Genomic DNA, 17,167 nt, shown 5'->3' with positions numbered 1-17,167 from the left:
GTGACCATCACTCGTATCTCCACATTCTGGTTCTCTTTAATGATTGTGCCAATAAACTAAAACCTCTGATGTCTTGTAGCACAATGCTTGATAAATAGGGTTCCTAGTGAAAAGACACCGAGGAGCCTTAACTGGCAACAGATTGTGAAACATAACGGCATAAAGAAATAAAAACGGGATGTTGATTGAACAACAACTCGTTTACTCACTTGTTTCTTTTATTTTGGTATGTGCCTATACATTTTGTATTACGTATGATAATAAAAAGTATGTTTTTACATTTATGTGTAATATAGAATTGACGTATGCTGCGGATGGACATTGTTACATATGTGACCTATGGTTTCTGTGGGGCAAAATGTGAACTGGGGGCACTACAGTGTGTTTAACACATTTGTGGTGCTGGAAGTATTTAAACATTACACTGTTTAATAACATCGCCAGCATATCATATCGACAATTTTATTGGTAGGGACCCCACAAGGTAGTTGCCTTGGGGCCCACTAAGCCTTAATCCAGCTGTGGGTGTAGATATGCCATTTGTATAAATATATGTAGGCTTACTGTTCAGACAACGTTGTCAGATATCTTTATGTGAAAGCATCATGGTGCACTAACACCCTTTATACAGTTATAGAATCTACGTGTTATAAATGGGAAATTAGCCGTGTCTAACACCATGCTCTTCTAATTTTATGCAGGCTGCAAACAGCTATTTGAGAGATCAGTGGTTTCATTCTTTGCAGTGGAAGGTGAGTAAAAATGTGTTGATCTGCCGCCGGGCGCTGTCTTTATATCTGTGTTTTATTTCTATATATGTTTAAACATAAATGTAATTAGATCTACCTGTTATTGGAGTAGAACTGCAGTTACTGTCCCAGTAGTATGTGTTTCCCTAAATCTCTTTCCACTGAATTAGGGATATAGGGGGTCATTCCGAGTTGATCGCTCGCTAGCTAGTTTTAGCAGCCGTGGAAACGCTATGCCGCCGCCCACTGGGGAGTGTATTTTAGCTTAGCAGAAGTGCGAACGCATGTGCAGCCGAGCTCTACAAAAACAGTTTGTGCAGTTTCAGAGTAGCTCTGAACCTACTCAGCGCTTGCGATCACTTCAGCCTATTCATGTCCGGATCTGACATCATACACCCGCCCAGCGAACGCCCAGCCACGCCTGCGTTTTTTCAGACACGCCTGCGTTTCTGCAAACCCTCCCTGAAAACGGTCAGTTGACACCCAGTAACGCCCCCTTCCTGTCAATCTTCTTGCGGCCGCCAGTGCGAAGGAAAACTTCGCTAGAACCTAAGCACAACCACAAAGAGCTTTGTACCCGTACATCGCACGAGCGCATTGCGGGGCATACGCGTGCGCAGAAATGCTGTTTTTTCACCTGAACGCTGCGCTGCAAAAATCGTCAGCAAGCGATCAACTCGGAATGACCCCCGTAGCTGTCACTGTCACCATTAATTAGTTTATCCCACTGCATGTGTTTCCCAGCAGACCTCCTTTAGAATCGAAATACTGTAGAACCTTCAAATAAATAGATTTTAAATCAATACAACATCAAGGCAATAATAAAAAAACAACATTAACTGACCGGTATAAAGCATAACCTATAACGAGTCAAGAATTATTGTCAGTAATTATGATGATTCCATTTAAAGTTTTGAAAGCACACATTTATTTTCTTCTAGGATTGCAATGGTTAAACCTGGTTTAAAAGGTCGCTAGTTGTAATACTTAGAGGTGCACATACATGTTTCTCAATTGTATAGATGTTTTACATGAGTAAATGTCAGATAATGCAAAGTAAGACAACACTGTGAGTAGGTACTGTAATAGAAGGGAATACAAATGATGGAATATGTTCTTTTTAGTAGACACATCTCTCTTTGTTTGTATAGCTTTACATTACTAGCTTTATGTAATTAATCTATTTTGCAAGTACGTCTTACTACCTAATTTTCCCCATTGGGTAGATACTCTGTATAGTAGAATGTACCCAACAACTGGTAGAACTAAGCCTACTGCAAGAGCTTCAGCTGGTTTGTGATTGGTCCTACCACAAGTTTTTGTGTGAGGCTGCTAGAGAAATAGCGGAGTCCCCAAAAAATTCATCTGCATGGAGCGAAATAATATTTCCCGAGGTGGCGATATAATTTTAAGGCTCAGTAGCTGCCCATATGTGTATGTACAATATGTGTACGGGGCACTTGCGTGGTGCCTCGGGACCATGGTTCAGGACCAAATCAAATTATTATGGTCAGTGCAATAGGCAAAACCAGTGCTTGTGGTTTCTAGCCATAAACTATGTGGACAAACAGAAGTGAATCATAGAATTTTTCGGCAGATAAGAACCACTTGGCCCATCTAGTCTGCCCCTTTTTTTTTTTACATTATTTCTCTAACGTCCTAGTGGATGCTGGGGACTCCGTAAGGACCATGGGGAATAGACGGGCTCCGCAGGAGACTGGGCACTCTAAGAAAGATTTAGTACTACTGGTGTGCACTGGCTCCTCCCTCTATGCCCCTCCTCCAGACCTCAGTTAGAATCTGTGCCTGGACAGAGCTGGGTGCATTTTAGTGAGCTCTCCTGAGCTTGCTAATAAGAAAGTATTTTAGTTAGGTTTTTTATTTTCAGAGAGCTTCTGCTGGCAACAGACTCTCTGCTACGTGGGACTGAGGGGAGAGAAGCAAACCTACTAACTGCGGCTAGGTTGCGCTTCTTAGGCTACAGGACACCATTAGCTCCAGAGGGATCGAACACAGGAACCTAACCTTGGTCGTCCGTTCCCGGAGCCGCGCCGCCGTCCCCCTCGCAGAGCCAGAAGACAGAAGCCGGCGGGTTGAAGCAAGAAGACGTCAAAATCGGCGGCAGAAGACTCCTGTCTTCATATGAGGTAGCGCACAGCACTGCAGCTGTGCGCCATTGCGCCCACACTAACCCACACACTCCGGTCACTGTAGGGTGCAGGCAGCAATTGATTACCTCCTGGCAAAAAAGCAGCATATATACAGCTGGGCACTGTAATATGCATGAGCTCCCGCCATTAATTTTACACAAAATCGTGGGACAGAAGCCCGCCGCTGAGGGGGCGGGGCCTTCTTCCTCAGCACTCACCAGCGCCATTTTCTCTCCATAGCTCCGCTGAGAGGAAGCTCCCCAGGCTCTCCCCTGCAGACTCACGGTAGAAAGAGGGTAAAAAGAGAGGGGGGGCACATAAATTTAGCGCATTAATCATATATACAGCAGCTACTGGGTAAACACTGAGTTACTGTGTGATTCCTGGGTCATATAGCGCTGGGGTGTGTGCTGGCTCTCCAAAAGGCCTTGTGGGGGTCCTGTCCTCATATAGAGCATCCCCTGTGTGTGTGGTGTGTCGGTACGCGTGTGTCGACATGTTTGACGAGGAGGGCTATGTGGAGGCAGAGCAGGTGCAGATGAATGACGTGTCTCCGCCGACGGCGCCGACACCTGATTGGATGGATATGTGGAAGGTGTTAAATGATAATGTAAACTCCTTGCATAAAAGGTTGGATAAAGCTGATGCCTTGGGACAGTCGGGGTCTCAGCCCATGCCTGATCCTACAGCGCAGAGGCCGTCAGGGTCTCAAAAAGCGCCCACTATCCAAAATTGTTGACACAGATATCGACACGGATTCTGACTCCAGTGTCGATGACGATGATGCAAAATCGCAGCCTAAAATGGCTAAAGCCATCCGCTACATGATTATAGCAATGGAGGCACATTGCACATATCAGAGGTAAACCCTGTCCCTGACAAGAGGGTTTATATGTATGGGGAGAAAAAGCAAGAGGTGACTTTTCCCCCTTCACATGAGTTAAATGAGTTATGTGAAAAAGCGTGGGATTCCCCCGATAGGAAAGTGCTGATTTCCAAAAGGTTACTTATGGCGTACCCTTTCCCGCCAACGGACAGGATACGCTGGGAATCCTCCCCTAGGGTAGATAAAGCTCTGACACGCTTATCTAAGAAGGTGGCCCTGCCGTCACAGGATACGGCCTCCCTAAAGGATTCTGCCGATAGGAAGCAGGAAAGTATCCTGAAGTCTGTTTATACACATTCAGGTACTCTACTGAGGCCGGCAATTGCGTCTGCCTGGATGTGTAGTGCTGTAGCAGCATGGACAGATAATCTGTCTGAGGAACTGGATACCTTAGACAAGGATACCATTTTACTGACCCTGGGGCATATAAAAGACGCTGTCCTATATATGAGGGATGCCCAGAGGGACATTTGCCTACTGGGCTCTAGAATAAATGCAATGTCAATTTCTGCCAGAAGGGTCCTGTGGACTCGGCAATGGACAGGTGATGCCGACTCCAAAAAGCACATGGAGGTTTTACCTTACAAGGGTGAGGAATTGTTTGGGGACGGTCTCTCGGACCTAGTTTCCACAGCTACTGCTGGGAAGTCAAATTTTTTGCCATATATTCCCTCACAGCCTAAGAAAGCACCGTATTACCAAATGCAGTCCTTTCGATCACAAAGAAGCAAGAAGGTCAGAGGTGCATCCTTTCTTGCCAGAGGCAGGGGTAGAGGAAAGAAGCTGCACCATACAGCTAGTTCCCAGGAACAGAAGTCCTCCCCGGCTTCCACTAAATCCACCGCATGACGCTGGGGCTCCACAGGTGGAGCCAGGAGTGGTGGGGGCACGTCTACGAAATTTCAGCCACCAGTGGGTTCGCTCACAGGTGGATCCCTGGGCTATACGGATTGTGTCTCAGGGATACAAGCTGGAATTCGAAGTGATGCCCCCTCACCGTTACCTCAAATCGGCCCTGCCAGCTTCCCCCATGGAAAGGGAAGTAGCGGCAATTCACAAGTTATATCTCCAGCAGGTGGTGGTAAAGGTTCCCCTCCTTCAACAGGGAAGGGGATACTATTCCACAATGTTTGTGGTACCGAAACCGGACGGTTCGGTCAGACCCATATTGAATTTAAAGTCCCTGAACATTTATCTGAAAAGATTCAAGTTCAAAATGGAATCGCTCAGAGCGGTCATTGCAAGCCTAGAAGAGGGGGATTTTATGGTGTCTCTGGACATCAAGGATGCTTACTTGCATGTCCCCATTTATCCACCTCATCAGGAGTACCTCAGATTTGTGGTACAGGACTGTCATTACCAATTCCAGACGTTGCCGTTTGGGCTCTCCACGGCACCGAGAATATTTACCAAGGTAATGGCGGAAATGATGGTGATCCTGAGAAAGCAAGGAGTCACAGTTATCCCATACTTGGACGATCTCCTCATAAAGGCGAGGTCCAGAGAGCAGTTGCTGATCAGCGTAGCACACTCTCAGGAAGTGTTGCAGCAGCATGGCTGGATTCTGAATATCCAAAAGTCGCAGCTGATTCCTACGACGCGTCTGCCCTTTCTGGGCATGATTCTGGACACAGACCAGAAGAAGGTGTTTCTCCCGGCGGAGAAGGCCCAGGAGCTCGTGACTCTAGTCAGAGACCTCTTAAAACCAAAACAGGTGTCGGTGCATCACTGCACGCGAGTCCTGGGAAAGATGGTGGCATCGTACGAAGCCATTCCCTTCGGCAGGTTCCATGCGAGGATCTTTCAGTGGGATCTGTTGGACAAGTGGTCCGGATCGCATCTTCAGATGCATCGGCTGATCACCCTGTCCCCGAGGGCCAGGGTGTCTCTTCTGTGGTGGCTGCAGAGTGCTCACCTTCTCGAGGGCCACAGGTTCGGCATACAGGACTGGGTCCTGGTGACCACGGATGCGAGCCTCCGAGGATGGGGGGGCAGTCACTCAGGGAAGAAACTTCCAAGGGTTGTGGTCAAGTCAGGAGGCTTGTCTGCACATAAATATCCTGGAACTAAGGGCCATATACAACGCCCTGAGTCAAGCGGAGCCTCTGCTTCGCAACCAACCGGTGCTGATTCAGTCAGACAACATCACCGCAGTGGCTCATGTAAACCGCCAGGGCGGCACAAGAAGCAGAGTGGCGATGGCGGAAGCCACCAGGATTCTTCGTTGGGCGGAGAATCACGTGCAAGCACTGTCAGCAGTGTTCATTCCGGGAGTGGACAACTGGGAAGCAGACTTCCTCAGCAGGCACGACCTCCACCCGGGAGAGTAAGGACTTCATCACGAAGTCTTCACTCAGATTACAAATCGATGGGAACTGCCACAAGTGGATATGATGGCATCCCGTCTCAACAAAAAGCTACAAAGGTATTGCGCCAGGTCAAGAGACCCTCAGGCGATAGCTGTGGACGCACTAGTAACACCGTGGGTGTTCCAGTCGGTCTATGTGTTTCCTCCTCTTCCTCTCATACCCAAGGTTCTGAGAATCGTAAGAAAAAGAGGAGTGAGAACAATACTCATTGTTCCAGATTGGCCAAGAAGGACTTGGTACCCGGAACTGCAAGAAATGCTCACAGAGGACCCATGGCCTCTGCCTCTCAGACAGGACCTGTTGCAACAGGGGCCCTGTCTGTTCCAAGACTTACTGCGGCTGCGTTTGACGGCATGGCGGTTGAACGCAGGATCCTAGCGGAAAAAGGCATTCCGGATGAAGTTATTCCTACGCTGATAAAGGCTAGGAAGGACGTGACAGCAAAACACTATCACCGTATATGGCGAAAATATGTTGCCTGGTGTGAGGCCAGGAAGGCCCCTACAGAGGAATTCCAGCTGGGCCGGTTCCTGCACTTCCTACAGTCTGGAGTGACTATGGGCTTGAAGTTGGGGTCCATAAAGGTCCAGATTTCGGCCCTATCCATTTTCTTTCAAAAGGAACTGGCTTCTCTTCCTGAAGTTCAGACGTTGTTAAGGGAGTGCTGCATATTCAGCCCCCTTTTGTGCCACCAGTGGCACCTTGGGATCTCAACGTGGTGTTGGGTTTCCTGAAATCCCACTGGTTTGAGCCACTTAAGACCGTGGAGCTAAAGTATCTCACGTGGAAGGTGGTTATGCTATTGGCCTTAGCTTCGGCTAGACGTGTGTCAGAATTGGCGGCTTTGTCATGTAAAAGCCCCTATCTGGTTTTCCATATGGACAGGGCAGAATTACGGACTCGTCCGCAATTTCTGCCGAAGGTGTTGTCACCTTTTCATTTGAACCAACCTATTGTGGTGCCTGCGGCTACTCGTGACTTGGAGGATTCCAAGTTGCTTGATGTAGTCAGGACTTTGAAGATCTATGTAGCCAGGACGGCTGGAGTCAGGAAGACTGACTTGCTGTTTATCCTGTATGCATCCAACAAGCTGGGTGCTCCTGCTTCAAAGCAAACCATTGCTCGCTGGATCTGTAACGCGATTCAGCAGGCTCATTCTGCGGCTGGATTGCCGCATCCAAAATCAGTGAAAGCCCATTCCACAAGGAAAGTGGGCTCTTCTTGGGCGGCTGCCTGAGGGGTCTCGGCATTACAGCTTTGCCGAGCAGCTACTTGGTCGGGTTCAAACACATTTGCTAAGTTCTACAAGTTTGATACCCTGGCTGAGGAGGACCTTGTGTTTGCCCATTCGGTGCTGCAGAGTCATCCGCACTCTCCCGCCCGTTTGGGAGCTTTGGTATAATCCCCATGGTCCTAACGGAGTCCCCAGCATCCACTAGGACGTTAGAGAAAATAAGATTTTACTCACCGGTAAATCTATTTCTCGTAGTCCGTAGTGGATGCTGGGCGCCCGTCCTAAGTGCGGACTTTCTGCAATACGTGTATATAGTTATTGCTTAATAAAGGGTTATGTTATGTTGGCATCCATTGTTTGGTGCTCTGTTGTTGTTCATACTGTTGACTGGGTAAGTTTATCACAAGTTATACGGTGTGATTGGTGTGGCTGGTATGAGTCTTACCCTGGATTCCAAAATCCTTTCCTTGTAATGTCAGCTCTTCCGGGCACAGTTTCCTTAACTGAGGTCTGGAGGAGGGGCATAGAGGGAGGAGCCAGTGCACACCAGTAGTACTAAATCTTTCTTAGAGTGCCCAGTCTCCTGTGGAGCCCGTCTATTCACCATGGTCCTTACGGAGTCCCCAGCATCCACTACGGACTACGAGAAATAGATTTACCGGTGAGTAAAATCTTATTTTTTATCTCTAACCTTATTTGATCCTTATTTCTTTGTAAGGATATCCATATGTCTATCCCATGCATGTTTAAATTGCTCTGTTGTCTTAGCCTCTACCACCTCTGATGGGAGGCTATTCCACTTGTCCACTACCCTATCTGTGAAGTAATTTTTCAGCAAATTTACCCTGAACCTCCCCCCCTCCAGTCTCAGTGCATGTCCCCGTGTCCTATTGCTTCTCTTCATTTGGAGAATGTTTCTCACCACATAGCTATCTCTAAGAATGACATAGGAACACAATTGACTCAATTTTACTTATTTTTTTCTGAATTTCCGACTAAAACACTTTTGACATAGGGTTGCTGTGTTAATAATTCTCATACTCTAGAGTGCCATGACTCAAAACATTTGGGAACCACTGGGAGATGGATTAGGCCAGAGAGTTTAAGGTTTTGGGACCAGTCTGTACTGGCCAATCAAATGCTCTTTCTGTATAGAGCAGAAAACAGATTTTAATCTCTGGCAGAACAATTGTGTATCACATCAGGGCCCTGCATCTTTCTGTGTAGCAGAGTGCCTCCAAAGGCACCCCACAAACTGTCTGGGCCATCCTGCACTTTCAGCCTTGAACCTTTGGTGGCAGTATCAGTCACATGCCCTCGTTACGGCCCTGATTACAGTCTGTGGGTCTTGTACAGTAATGAATTATCCCCATTCTTATATGCAGGTTGTTTGATTTGATATTATTGAATACTAATTCTGGACATAAATGTGCTGATAATGACCCTTACAAGGGGATCCGTTCAATTTGCCAGCTGTTGGAATCCCGCCGGTCAGGATACCGACGACAGAATACCGACAGCCAACAATGCCGTCAGCCAGAATCCTGGCAAAACAGGACTATTCCCACTCGTGTGTGTCCACAACACCCATAGAGTGGTAATAGATCCTGTGGCGTGCGTCACGAGGCCCAGAGCCTGCAAGGGGACTCTGCTGGTATTCTGGTGGGCGGGATGCCATTGTCGGGATATGGACAGCCGGCATCCCACCCACCGGTAAATCGTATGTATTCCCTTACAAGTGACCTCACCAGTATTCAGTGTGGGTAGACGCACACCCATACTCTAATGCTGTCAGTATTTAATGGATCTTTTATCGATATCGCTGCGATGCAGGCACCAATTAGCCGGTACGCAGATGATAAGGCAGAGGTGTGTAACCAGCTTTACATAAGAGATTTAAGTATGTGAAAGATGCAAAACCTCCCCCCCCCCCCCCACCACCGGGCGCTATCTTTATTGTAATTAGATCTACCGGTTATTGGAGTAGAACTGCAGTTACTGTCCCAGTAGTATGTTTTTCCCTAAATCTCTTTCCACTGAGATTTCTCTAACGTCCTAGTGGATGCTGGGGACTCCGTAAGGACCATGGGGAATAGACGGGCTCCGCAGGAGACTGGGAACTCTAAAGAAAGATTCAGTACTATCTGGTGTGCACTGGCTCCTCCCTCAATGCCCCTCCTCCAGACCTCAGTTAGAATCTGTGCCCGGCCAGAGCTGGGTGCTCCTAGTGGGCTCTCCTGAGCTTGCTAGAAAAGAAAGTATTTTAGTTAGGTTTTTTATTTTCAGAGAGCTTCTGCTGGCAACAGACTCACTGCTACGTGGGACTGAGGGGAGAGAAGCAAACCTACTAACTGCGGCTAGGTTGCGCTTCTTAGGCTACTGGACACCATTAGCTTCAGAGGGATCGAACACAGGTACCTAACCTTGATCGTCCGTTCCCGGAGCCGCGCCGCCGTCCCCCTCGCAGAGCCAGAAGTACAGAAGCAGCAGAAGCATCGGTTGAGTGATGCTCAGTTGTTGTTCATACTGTTAACTGGGTAAGCTTATCACGAGTTGTACGGTGTGATTGGTGTGGCTGGTATGAGTCTTACCCTGGATTCCAAAATCCTTTCCTTGTAATGTCAGCTCTTCCGGGCACAGTTTCCTTAACTGAGGTCTGGAGGAGGGGCATTACTTAGAACATTGCTTAGAAATAAATATTTAAAAATGCCTTTACCTGGCCTGTTTAACATTAAAATCAATTGTCCCCCAGTAACTTAGTTAATTAGTATCTAGTGCTTTCAATAGGATTTCAGAATGTCACATACTTGGCTACGTTATTTTAGTTCTAGCAGAAAGCAAAATAATAAAACAAATGGTAAAGAAACGAGTTAAAATATGCTGTGAGTCAACCTCAAAATCTATCATTAAAATTTCCTATAATCTGCCAACAAGTACAGCGCTTTCAGGCTTACAAACATATATATTTAACTGTAATCACATGGTATGAAGAGAACCGCAGTGAAGTCTGTGTGTGGTAAGAAGGAAGGGATACCCTTCCCTTTTTGTTAGCGCGTTCCACCATCTGAGAGAGCTGCCTCTCTCTGTCTGCTCATGACCTGTGCATTGTGATGACTGTAGAGATTGATTTAGCCCTGCGACTACTGGACTTAATGGTAGTTAAAACTAAACACTAGATAACAGACTTTCCTCTATGTGTATGTGCATACGCCTGTACGCTAATGTAAGCATCTAATCAGCCAATCGGGTGGCAGCAACTCAGTGCAGGAAATTGTGCAGGTGTGGTCAGTGGGTTCGGCTGTCAAACACCAGAATGGGGGAGAAACCTGATCTAAGTAACTCTAATCCATGAATTGATTGTTAAAGCCAGATGGTTTGGTTTGAGCATCTCTCAAATTGTTCTTGTCCTGGGATTTTCTCGCACAACAGTCTCTAGAGTTTACACAGAATGGTGCGCAAAACAACATGCAGCCCTGTTAGCAAATACATGAGGCCAGAGGAGGACGGTCAGACGGGTTCAAGTAATGGGGTAGCGGCAGGAACTCCAATAACTGTTGATCACACCAGTGCAGAAGAGCACAGCACATAGGGGGTCATTCCGAGTTGATCGCTAGCTGCTGTTGTTCGCAGCGCAGCGATCAGGCTAAAAATCAGCACTTCTGCGCATGCGTATGGTGCGCACTGCGCACGCGCGACGTACTTTCACAAAAGCCAATGCAGTTTTACACAAGCTTGAGCGACGCTTTTCTGTCGCACTGCTGATCGTTGAGTGATTGACAGGAAGTGGGTGTTTCTGGGTGGTAACTGACCGTTTTCGGGGAGTGTGCTGAAAAACGCAGGCGTGCCAGATAAAAATGCAAGAGTGGCTGGGGAAACGGGGAGTGGCTGGCCGAACGCAGGGCGTGTTTGTGACGTCAAAACAGGAACTAAATAGTCTGAAGTGATCGCAAGGTAGGAGTAGGTCTGCAGCTACTCTGAAACTGCACAATCTTTTGTAGCAGCGCAGCGATCCTTTCGTTCGCACTTCTGCTAAACTAAGATACGCTCCAAGAGGGTGAAGGCTTAGCGTTTGCACTGCTGCTAAATGCAGCTAGCGAGCGATCAACTCGGAATGAGGGCCATAGTGCCTAATTCAAGGTTGATTGCAAAAGCAAAATCTTCCTCTAATGGACAAAACCATGGGCACTGCAAGGGGGCGGGGGAGCAGATATAACATGTGCAGAGAGAGTTAGATTTGAGTGGGTTATATTGTTTCTGTGCAGGGTAAATACTGGCTGCTTTATTTTTACACTGCAATTCAGATTTCAAATTGAACACACCCCACCCCAATCTAACTCTCTGCACTCCCTGCTGCACATCTTATATCTGCCCCCTTCCCCTGCAGTGCACATGGTTTTGCCCATTAGAAGAAGGAAGATTTTGCTTTTGTAAATCAACCTTGAATTAGGCCCATAGAACCTTGGAGTGGATGGGCTACTGCAGCAGAAGACCACACTGGGCTCCACTCCTGTCAGATAAGAACAGGAAACTGAGGCTGCAGTGGGCATAGGATCACCAACAGTGGGCCGCTGAAGATTGGAAAATTGTTACCTGATCCAATCAGTGTTGTGTTTTGTTGCGAAATTACAATAGTAGGATCAGCATTTGACATAAACAACATGAATCCATGGTTCATTTCAGCCTAATCTGTACTAATCCTCCTAATCTGTGCAAATTATTTCTGTTAGCCAGGAGACAGCAGTTCAGCCGTTTATTTGTAATGCCTCCAGAGTGATGCAGGATAGAGAAGTATCACCAGTGGTGCAAGTAGTAACTTTTTCTTAGTGGTACGGATAGTAAAAATGGGTGTTGTCACATGTCATGAGGGGGCGTGGTCACATAAAACTAGGAGAGTGGCCACATTATGCCACACACTGTAATGCCCCTTACACATTATGCCAAACACCGTAATGCCCATTACACATTATGCTACACGTCGTAATGCCCATTACACATTATGCCACACACCGTAATGCCCATTACACATTATACCACACACCGTAATGCCCATTAAACATTATGCCACACACTGTAATGCCTTATATATTATACCACACACCGTAATGCCTATTACATATTATGCCACACACAGTTATGCCACTGACAACATTTTATGTCCCACACACAAAAATGCCTCTTATAAATTATGCCCCTCCTGTGGGCTGGTGGTACTGAGTACCACCATCATATTTTTTAATGGTACTCCATACCATCCTACTTTCAGCACTGAGTATTACCTTCCTACATGGCACAACATAATCATTGATTGGACTTGCCATGTTAGTGCCATTTAAAATAGATTTCTATGGAGGCTGTCTGTGCTGGCTCAGCTGTAATTCTATTTTATGAAATGTGGTTTTGTCAAACATGTATTTTTTGTGTGTATGTAAAATATGATACATAGTAATTTAATCTAATATGTGCAGTACTCACAAATATGAGAACAGGTTTAAGAGTCACTTACTGACCTCAGACAATGCAGCACCTTTTAGTAAAGGGTCATGTCTGCATTCTGCTATTGGGGACTGCCCCTATGTAATGATTTGCAGGACTGGAGGACCCACTGTGCCTGTCACAGTTCAGCTAGCGATCTCTTTTGGACCTCTGGCTTAATTTCAACTTTTACATTTTGCTTTTGATGTACTGATGCTTTAAGGGGTCTATTCAATTGTTGTCGGATTTTCATACAAGTCAGAAAAACATAACTTTCTGACTTTTTTAGGTCGAGTCTGGATTCAACCTATTGAAGTCCAGTGCCGTTTTTCCGATTTGTCGGAAAACATATGTATCGGCGGATTAGCCGCGGATCCACATTTTTTGTTGCATTTTAGTCCGTTTCCGTCAGGTTTTTGGCCCGTTTTCGTCAATGTCGATTCGACTTAAAAAAAAGTGAGATCGGCATTGTCGGAACCAGTCGGAAATGCCCGCAAATTGAATAGTGAAGACGGAGAGGATCCAACACTAATTGAATATACCCCTAAGACTGTTAATATATGTGCTACATTTATTCATTGATTGTTTCCTGTATAAAATTGTGGCTTCCTGTATAAAATGAGGCTAGTCGGAATGAGGGACATCCAACTAATAGTATGGACCAGCAAAGTCATTCTCCAAGGTGTACCCCCTCCTAAATGAGAAATCTCCAGTCAATGGAGCTCATTTGAATATCTTGCTCTGCGAATCAAAAACTTGCCTTTGCATGAAAGATGCAGCTTGAGGTCCTTTCCAGCACTTAATTTTCACTTAGCAAGGTGTACACCCATCTCCAGTTGGCACCAACTTGACCCTGATGTCCCCAATTGATGCACACTGTTTCCTATTTCCCAACCATCCCTTTTTAAACCAGACCGTTGAGATTTTAGAGGCTGGTGTTGTCATTCCTAACGTCATAACTTTTGTCCAAATTGCCGGAACTGTTATTGGGGTATGTCCTTGTTGCAAACCTATTTTAGCAGCGGCCCAGGGGGAAACATGTGCACTGGGGTGATCATGTCCTCAACGTTAAGTGGTCATGTGTCCTCAAGAGCTGCTCTTGCTTTGTCCCAGGTGGACAAGATCTGAACTTGTTTGGTGACTCATTCTGCAACCCTTTCAAATAGACTAGAACAGGATTCTAGATTACAGATTTAGATTATACTTTTATCTGACACTAAACCTTATTCACTGGATAATATTTAACTTGTTTACTGTTTTACTGTTGAATAGAAGACGGAAATACCACATGTTAGGCTATGCATAAGGGAAGGAATGCCAATAATAAGCCTAGTTCCTTGTTAAGTACAAACGCGATCATTGAGATTACAGGAAGCATAACCTCATTACAGTTGAAATTCCTCTTTTTAATGGCAGTAAATTACTCTTCAGATTTTATTGAGATCTCTTACAATAAATGTAGACACATAAGAATCACAACTGAGTAGATGATCAGGTAAAATGGATGGCTTAGAGGATACTGGGTTTCCATTTAGTACCATGGGGTATAGACGGGTCCACTAGGAGCCATGGGCACTTTAATAATTTGATAGTGTGGGCTGTCTCCTTCCTCTATGCCCCTCCTACCAGACTCAGTTTAGAAAATGTGCCCGGAGGAGCCGGTCACGCTTATGGACGCTCCTGAAGAGTTTTCTGTATTTATTTTATATGTTTGTTATTTTCAGGCAGGGCTGGTTGGCACCAGCCTGCCTGCTTCGTGGGACTTAGGGGGGGGGGGGGGGGGAATGGCCCAACCTCTTGAAGGGTTAATGGTCCCGTTCCCCGCTGACAGGACACTAGCTCCTGATGGAACTATTCGCAAGCCCCACCACGGCGAGCGTACATTCCCACAGCACGCCACAACCCCTAACAGAGCCAGAAGAATGAAGAGTGGTAAGTACTAACCCAGCATCCCGGTTAGCGGGGCGCCGGCCATTATGGCGGCATGAGGATACGGAGACGCACGGATTCTAACCGGTGCGTAATGCGTCTCCAGACACAGTACACAGCTGCGTCTCAGTACACTGTACACAGTAACCACACTGGCAAAAATAGCCTTAACACGGTTTTCTCTCCATTTTATGCACCATATTACCTCAGCCAGTATAAAAAAAGAGGGAAGACCGCGCGCCATTGAAGGGGCAGGGCCTTCGCTATGAGTGGATCCAGCAGCTCACCAGCGCCATTTTTCCCTCTGCAGTGGACACAGACGTTGACTGACAGGGACGCGCAGCTCCTCCGGAGAGACTCCAGATTACCTCAGCGGTACCAGGGGGTCATAGCAGGGGGAGAGTGATTATTAGTGTACTAAGTCCCCTATCAGGGTACTTAGTCTGCGACCCGGCTACGCTTGGCATTAGCGATAAGAGCGCGGTGGGGGCTGGCTGCAAATAACTCTTTGTCTCCCTGAAGGGCTCTTTGTGGGTTAATTGTGCTTAACCTTTTCCTGTGTGTGTGCTGTCCCATTTACATTATGTCAGGCAAAGAGTGTGTTTATTGTACAGCAGAGTGTTCCTCTTCACCAGGGGGCTCACTACTGGGTACTCAGGGCAGTGCACCTTCCCAGAATAGCGGGGATGAACCGGAGTGGGTAAATTCCATTAAGGGAATGATCTCCAATATTTCTACGGAATTATCCCACAATGAGAAAGAGACGCAATACTTAAGACAGACTGTGGATGAGTTTATGAATAGAGACTCGGTCCCCAAACCAGCGTCTCAATCCCCTCCCATTTGTCCGCAAAAACGATCTCGGGCCCATATACTGCAGTCTGACGCTGACGGGTCAGACATGGAGGAGGGCGAGGTGGATTTGGAGGGGGGGGGGGTGCTAATCTGTCACAGGGAATAGAGGCTCTTTTAGAGGCTATCAGAAATGTTCTGCAAATTCCTGATAAGGTGTCAGAGGAGTGTGAGGAATCTTATTTTAATGTAAAAAAGAAGTCCTCGGTCACTTTTCCTGCATCAAAGGAATTGAATACCCTGTTTGAAGAACCATGGGTTAATCCTGATAAGAAATTTCAGATCCCTAAAAGGTTGCTCTCATCTTTTCCTTTTTCTCTGAAGGATAGGAAAAAATGGGAAAATCCACCAATAGTGGACGCATCAGTCTCTAGGCTGTCACGAAAAATTGTATTGCCTGTCCCTGGTGCAGCCTCCTTAAAAGACATGCCTGAATCGTAAAATTGAGACTACACTCAAATCATTTTATACAGCTGCTGGGATGGCCCAGGGACCCACTATTGCATGTGCATGGATCACAAAAGCCATTGCTAAATGGTCAGGTAACCGATTCTGAACCTCAAGTCCTTGAACCCATTCATAAGAGTGTTCAAGTTCAAGATGGAGTCTCTGTGATCGGTGATCTCAGTCTGGAGGAAGGGGAATTCCTAGTGTCTCTGGATATCAAGGATGTGTACCTTCACATTCCAATCTGGCCTCCTATGGTTTGCACTACAGGACTGTCACTACCAATTCCAGGCCTTGCCATTTGGTATCTCCACGGCACCGAGGATATTCACCAAAGTGATGGCAGAGATGATGTTTATACTCCGCAATTAGGGAGTGAATATAATTCCATACCTGGACGATCTTCTGATAAAGGTGTCGTCCAGGGAGAGGTTGCAGGACAGCATTGATCTCTCAACCAAACTTCTCCAGGATCACGGGTGGATTCTGAACCTTCCGAAATCTCACCTAGAGCCAACACGGAGGCTCCCATTCCTGGGAATGATACTGGACACGGAGTCACAGAAAGTGTTCCTTCCGTTGGAAAAGGCACTGGTAATCCAGTCGATGGTTCGGGATGTCCTGAAGCCAACCTGGCTATCGGTGCATCTATGCATTCGCCTTCTGGGGAAGATGGTGTCCTCTTACGAGGCGCTTCAATACGGAAGGTTTCACGCAAGACCCTTCCAGCTCGATCTGTTGAACAAATGGTCCGGATCGCATCTTCACATGCACCAGAGGATCCGTCTGTCGCCAAAGGCCAAGATCTCCCTTCTGTGGTGGCTACAGATTTCTCACCTCGTCGAGATTCAGAATTCAGGACTGGATCCTGTTAACCACTGACGCAAACCTCAGAGGTTGGGGAGCAGTCACCCAGGGGGTGCAGTTTCAAGGAAGATGGTTAACTCATGAAGTCATCCTTCCGATCAACATTCTGGAACTCAGGGCCATATACAACGCCCTTCTGCAGGCTTCATATCTTCTTCAAGATCGGGCCATTCAGGTCCAGTCAGACAATGTGATGGCACTCACGTACATAA

The 17,167-nt window shown here is 46.7% G+C and overlaps 1 protein-coding gene across 5 annotated transcripts in view; it reads left to right on the top strand.

Annotated features, from left to right (window-relative positions):
- CMIP (c-Maf inducing protein) overlaps window positions 1–17,167 on the top strand; it is a 206,378-nt gene that overhangs the window by 102,826 nt on the left and 86,385 nt on the right. For all 5 annotated transcript variants that reach the window (XM_063945560.1, XM_063945563.1, XM_063945562.1 and 2 more), the window contains exon 3: window positions 702–752. In XM_063945560.1, coding sequence (XP_063801630.1) covers window positions 702–752 — 51 coding nt within the window. The remainder of the gene's footprint in view (window positions 1–701; window positions 753–17,167) is intronic.

This window comes from Pseudophryne corroboree, chromosome 11, assembly GCF_028390025.1.
Source record: "Pseudophryne corroboree isolate aPseCor3 chromosome 11, aPseCor3.hap2, whole genome shotgun sequence".
NCBI classification, from domain to species: domain Eukaryota; kingdom Metazoa; phylum Chordata; class Amphibia; order Anura; family Myobatrachidae; genus Pseudophryne; species Pseudophryne corroboree.
Note: the sequence above shows the minus strand (reverse complement) of the source record. Positions and strands in the feature narration are given on the sequence as shown.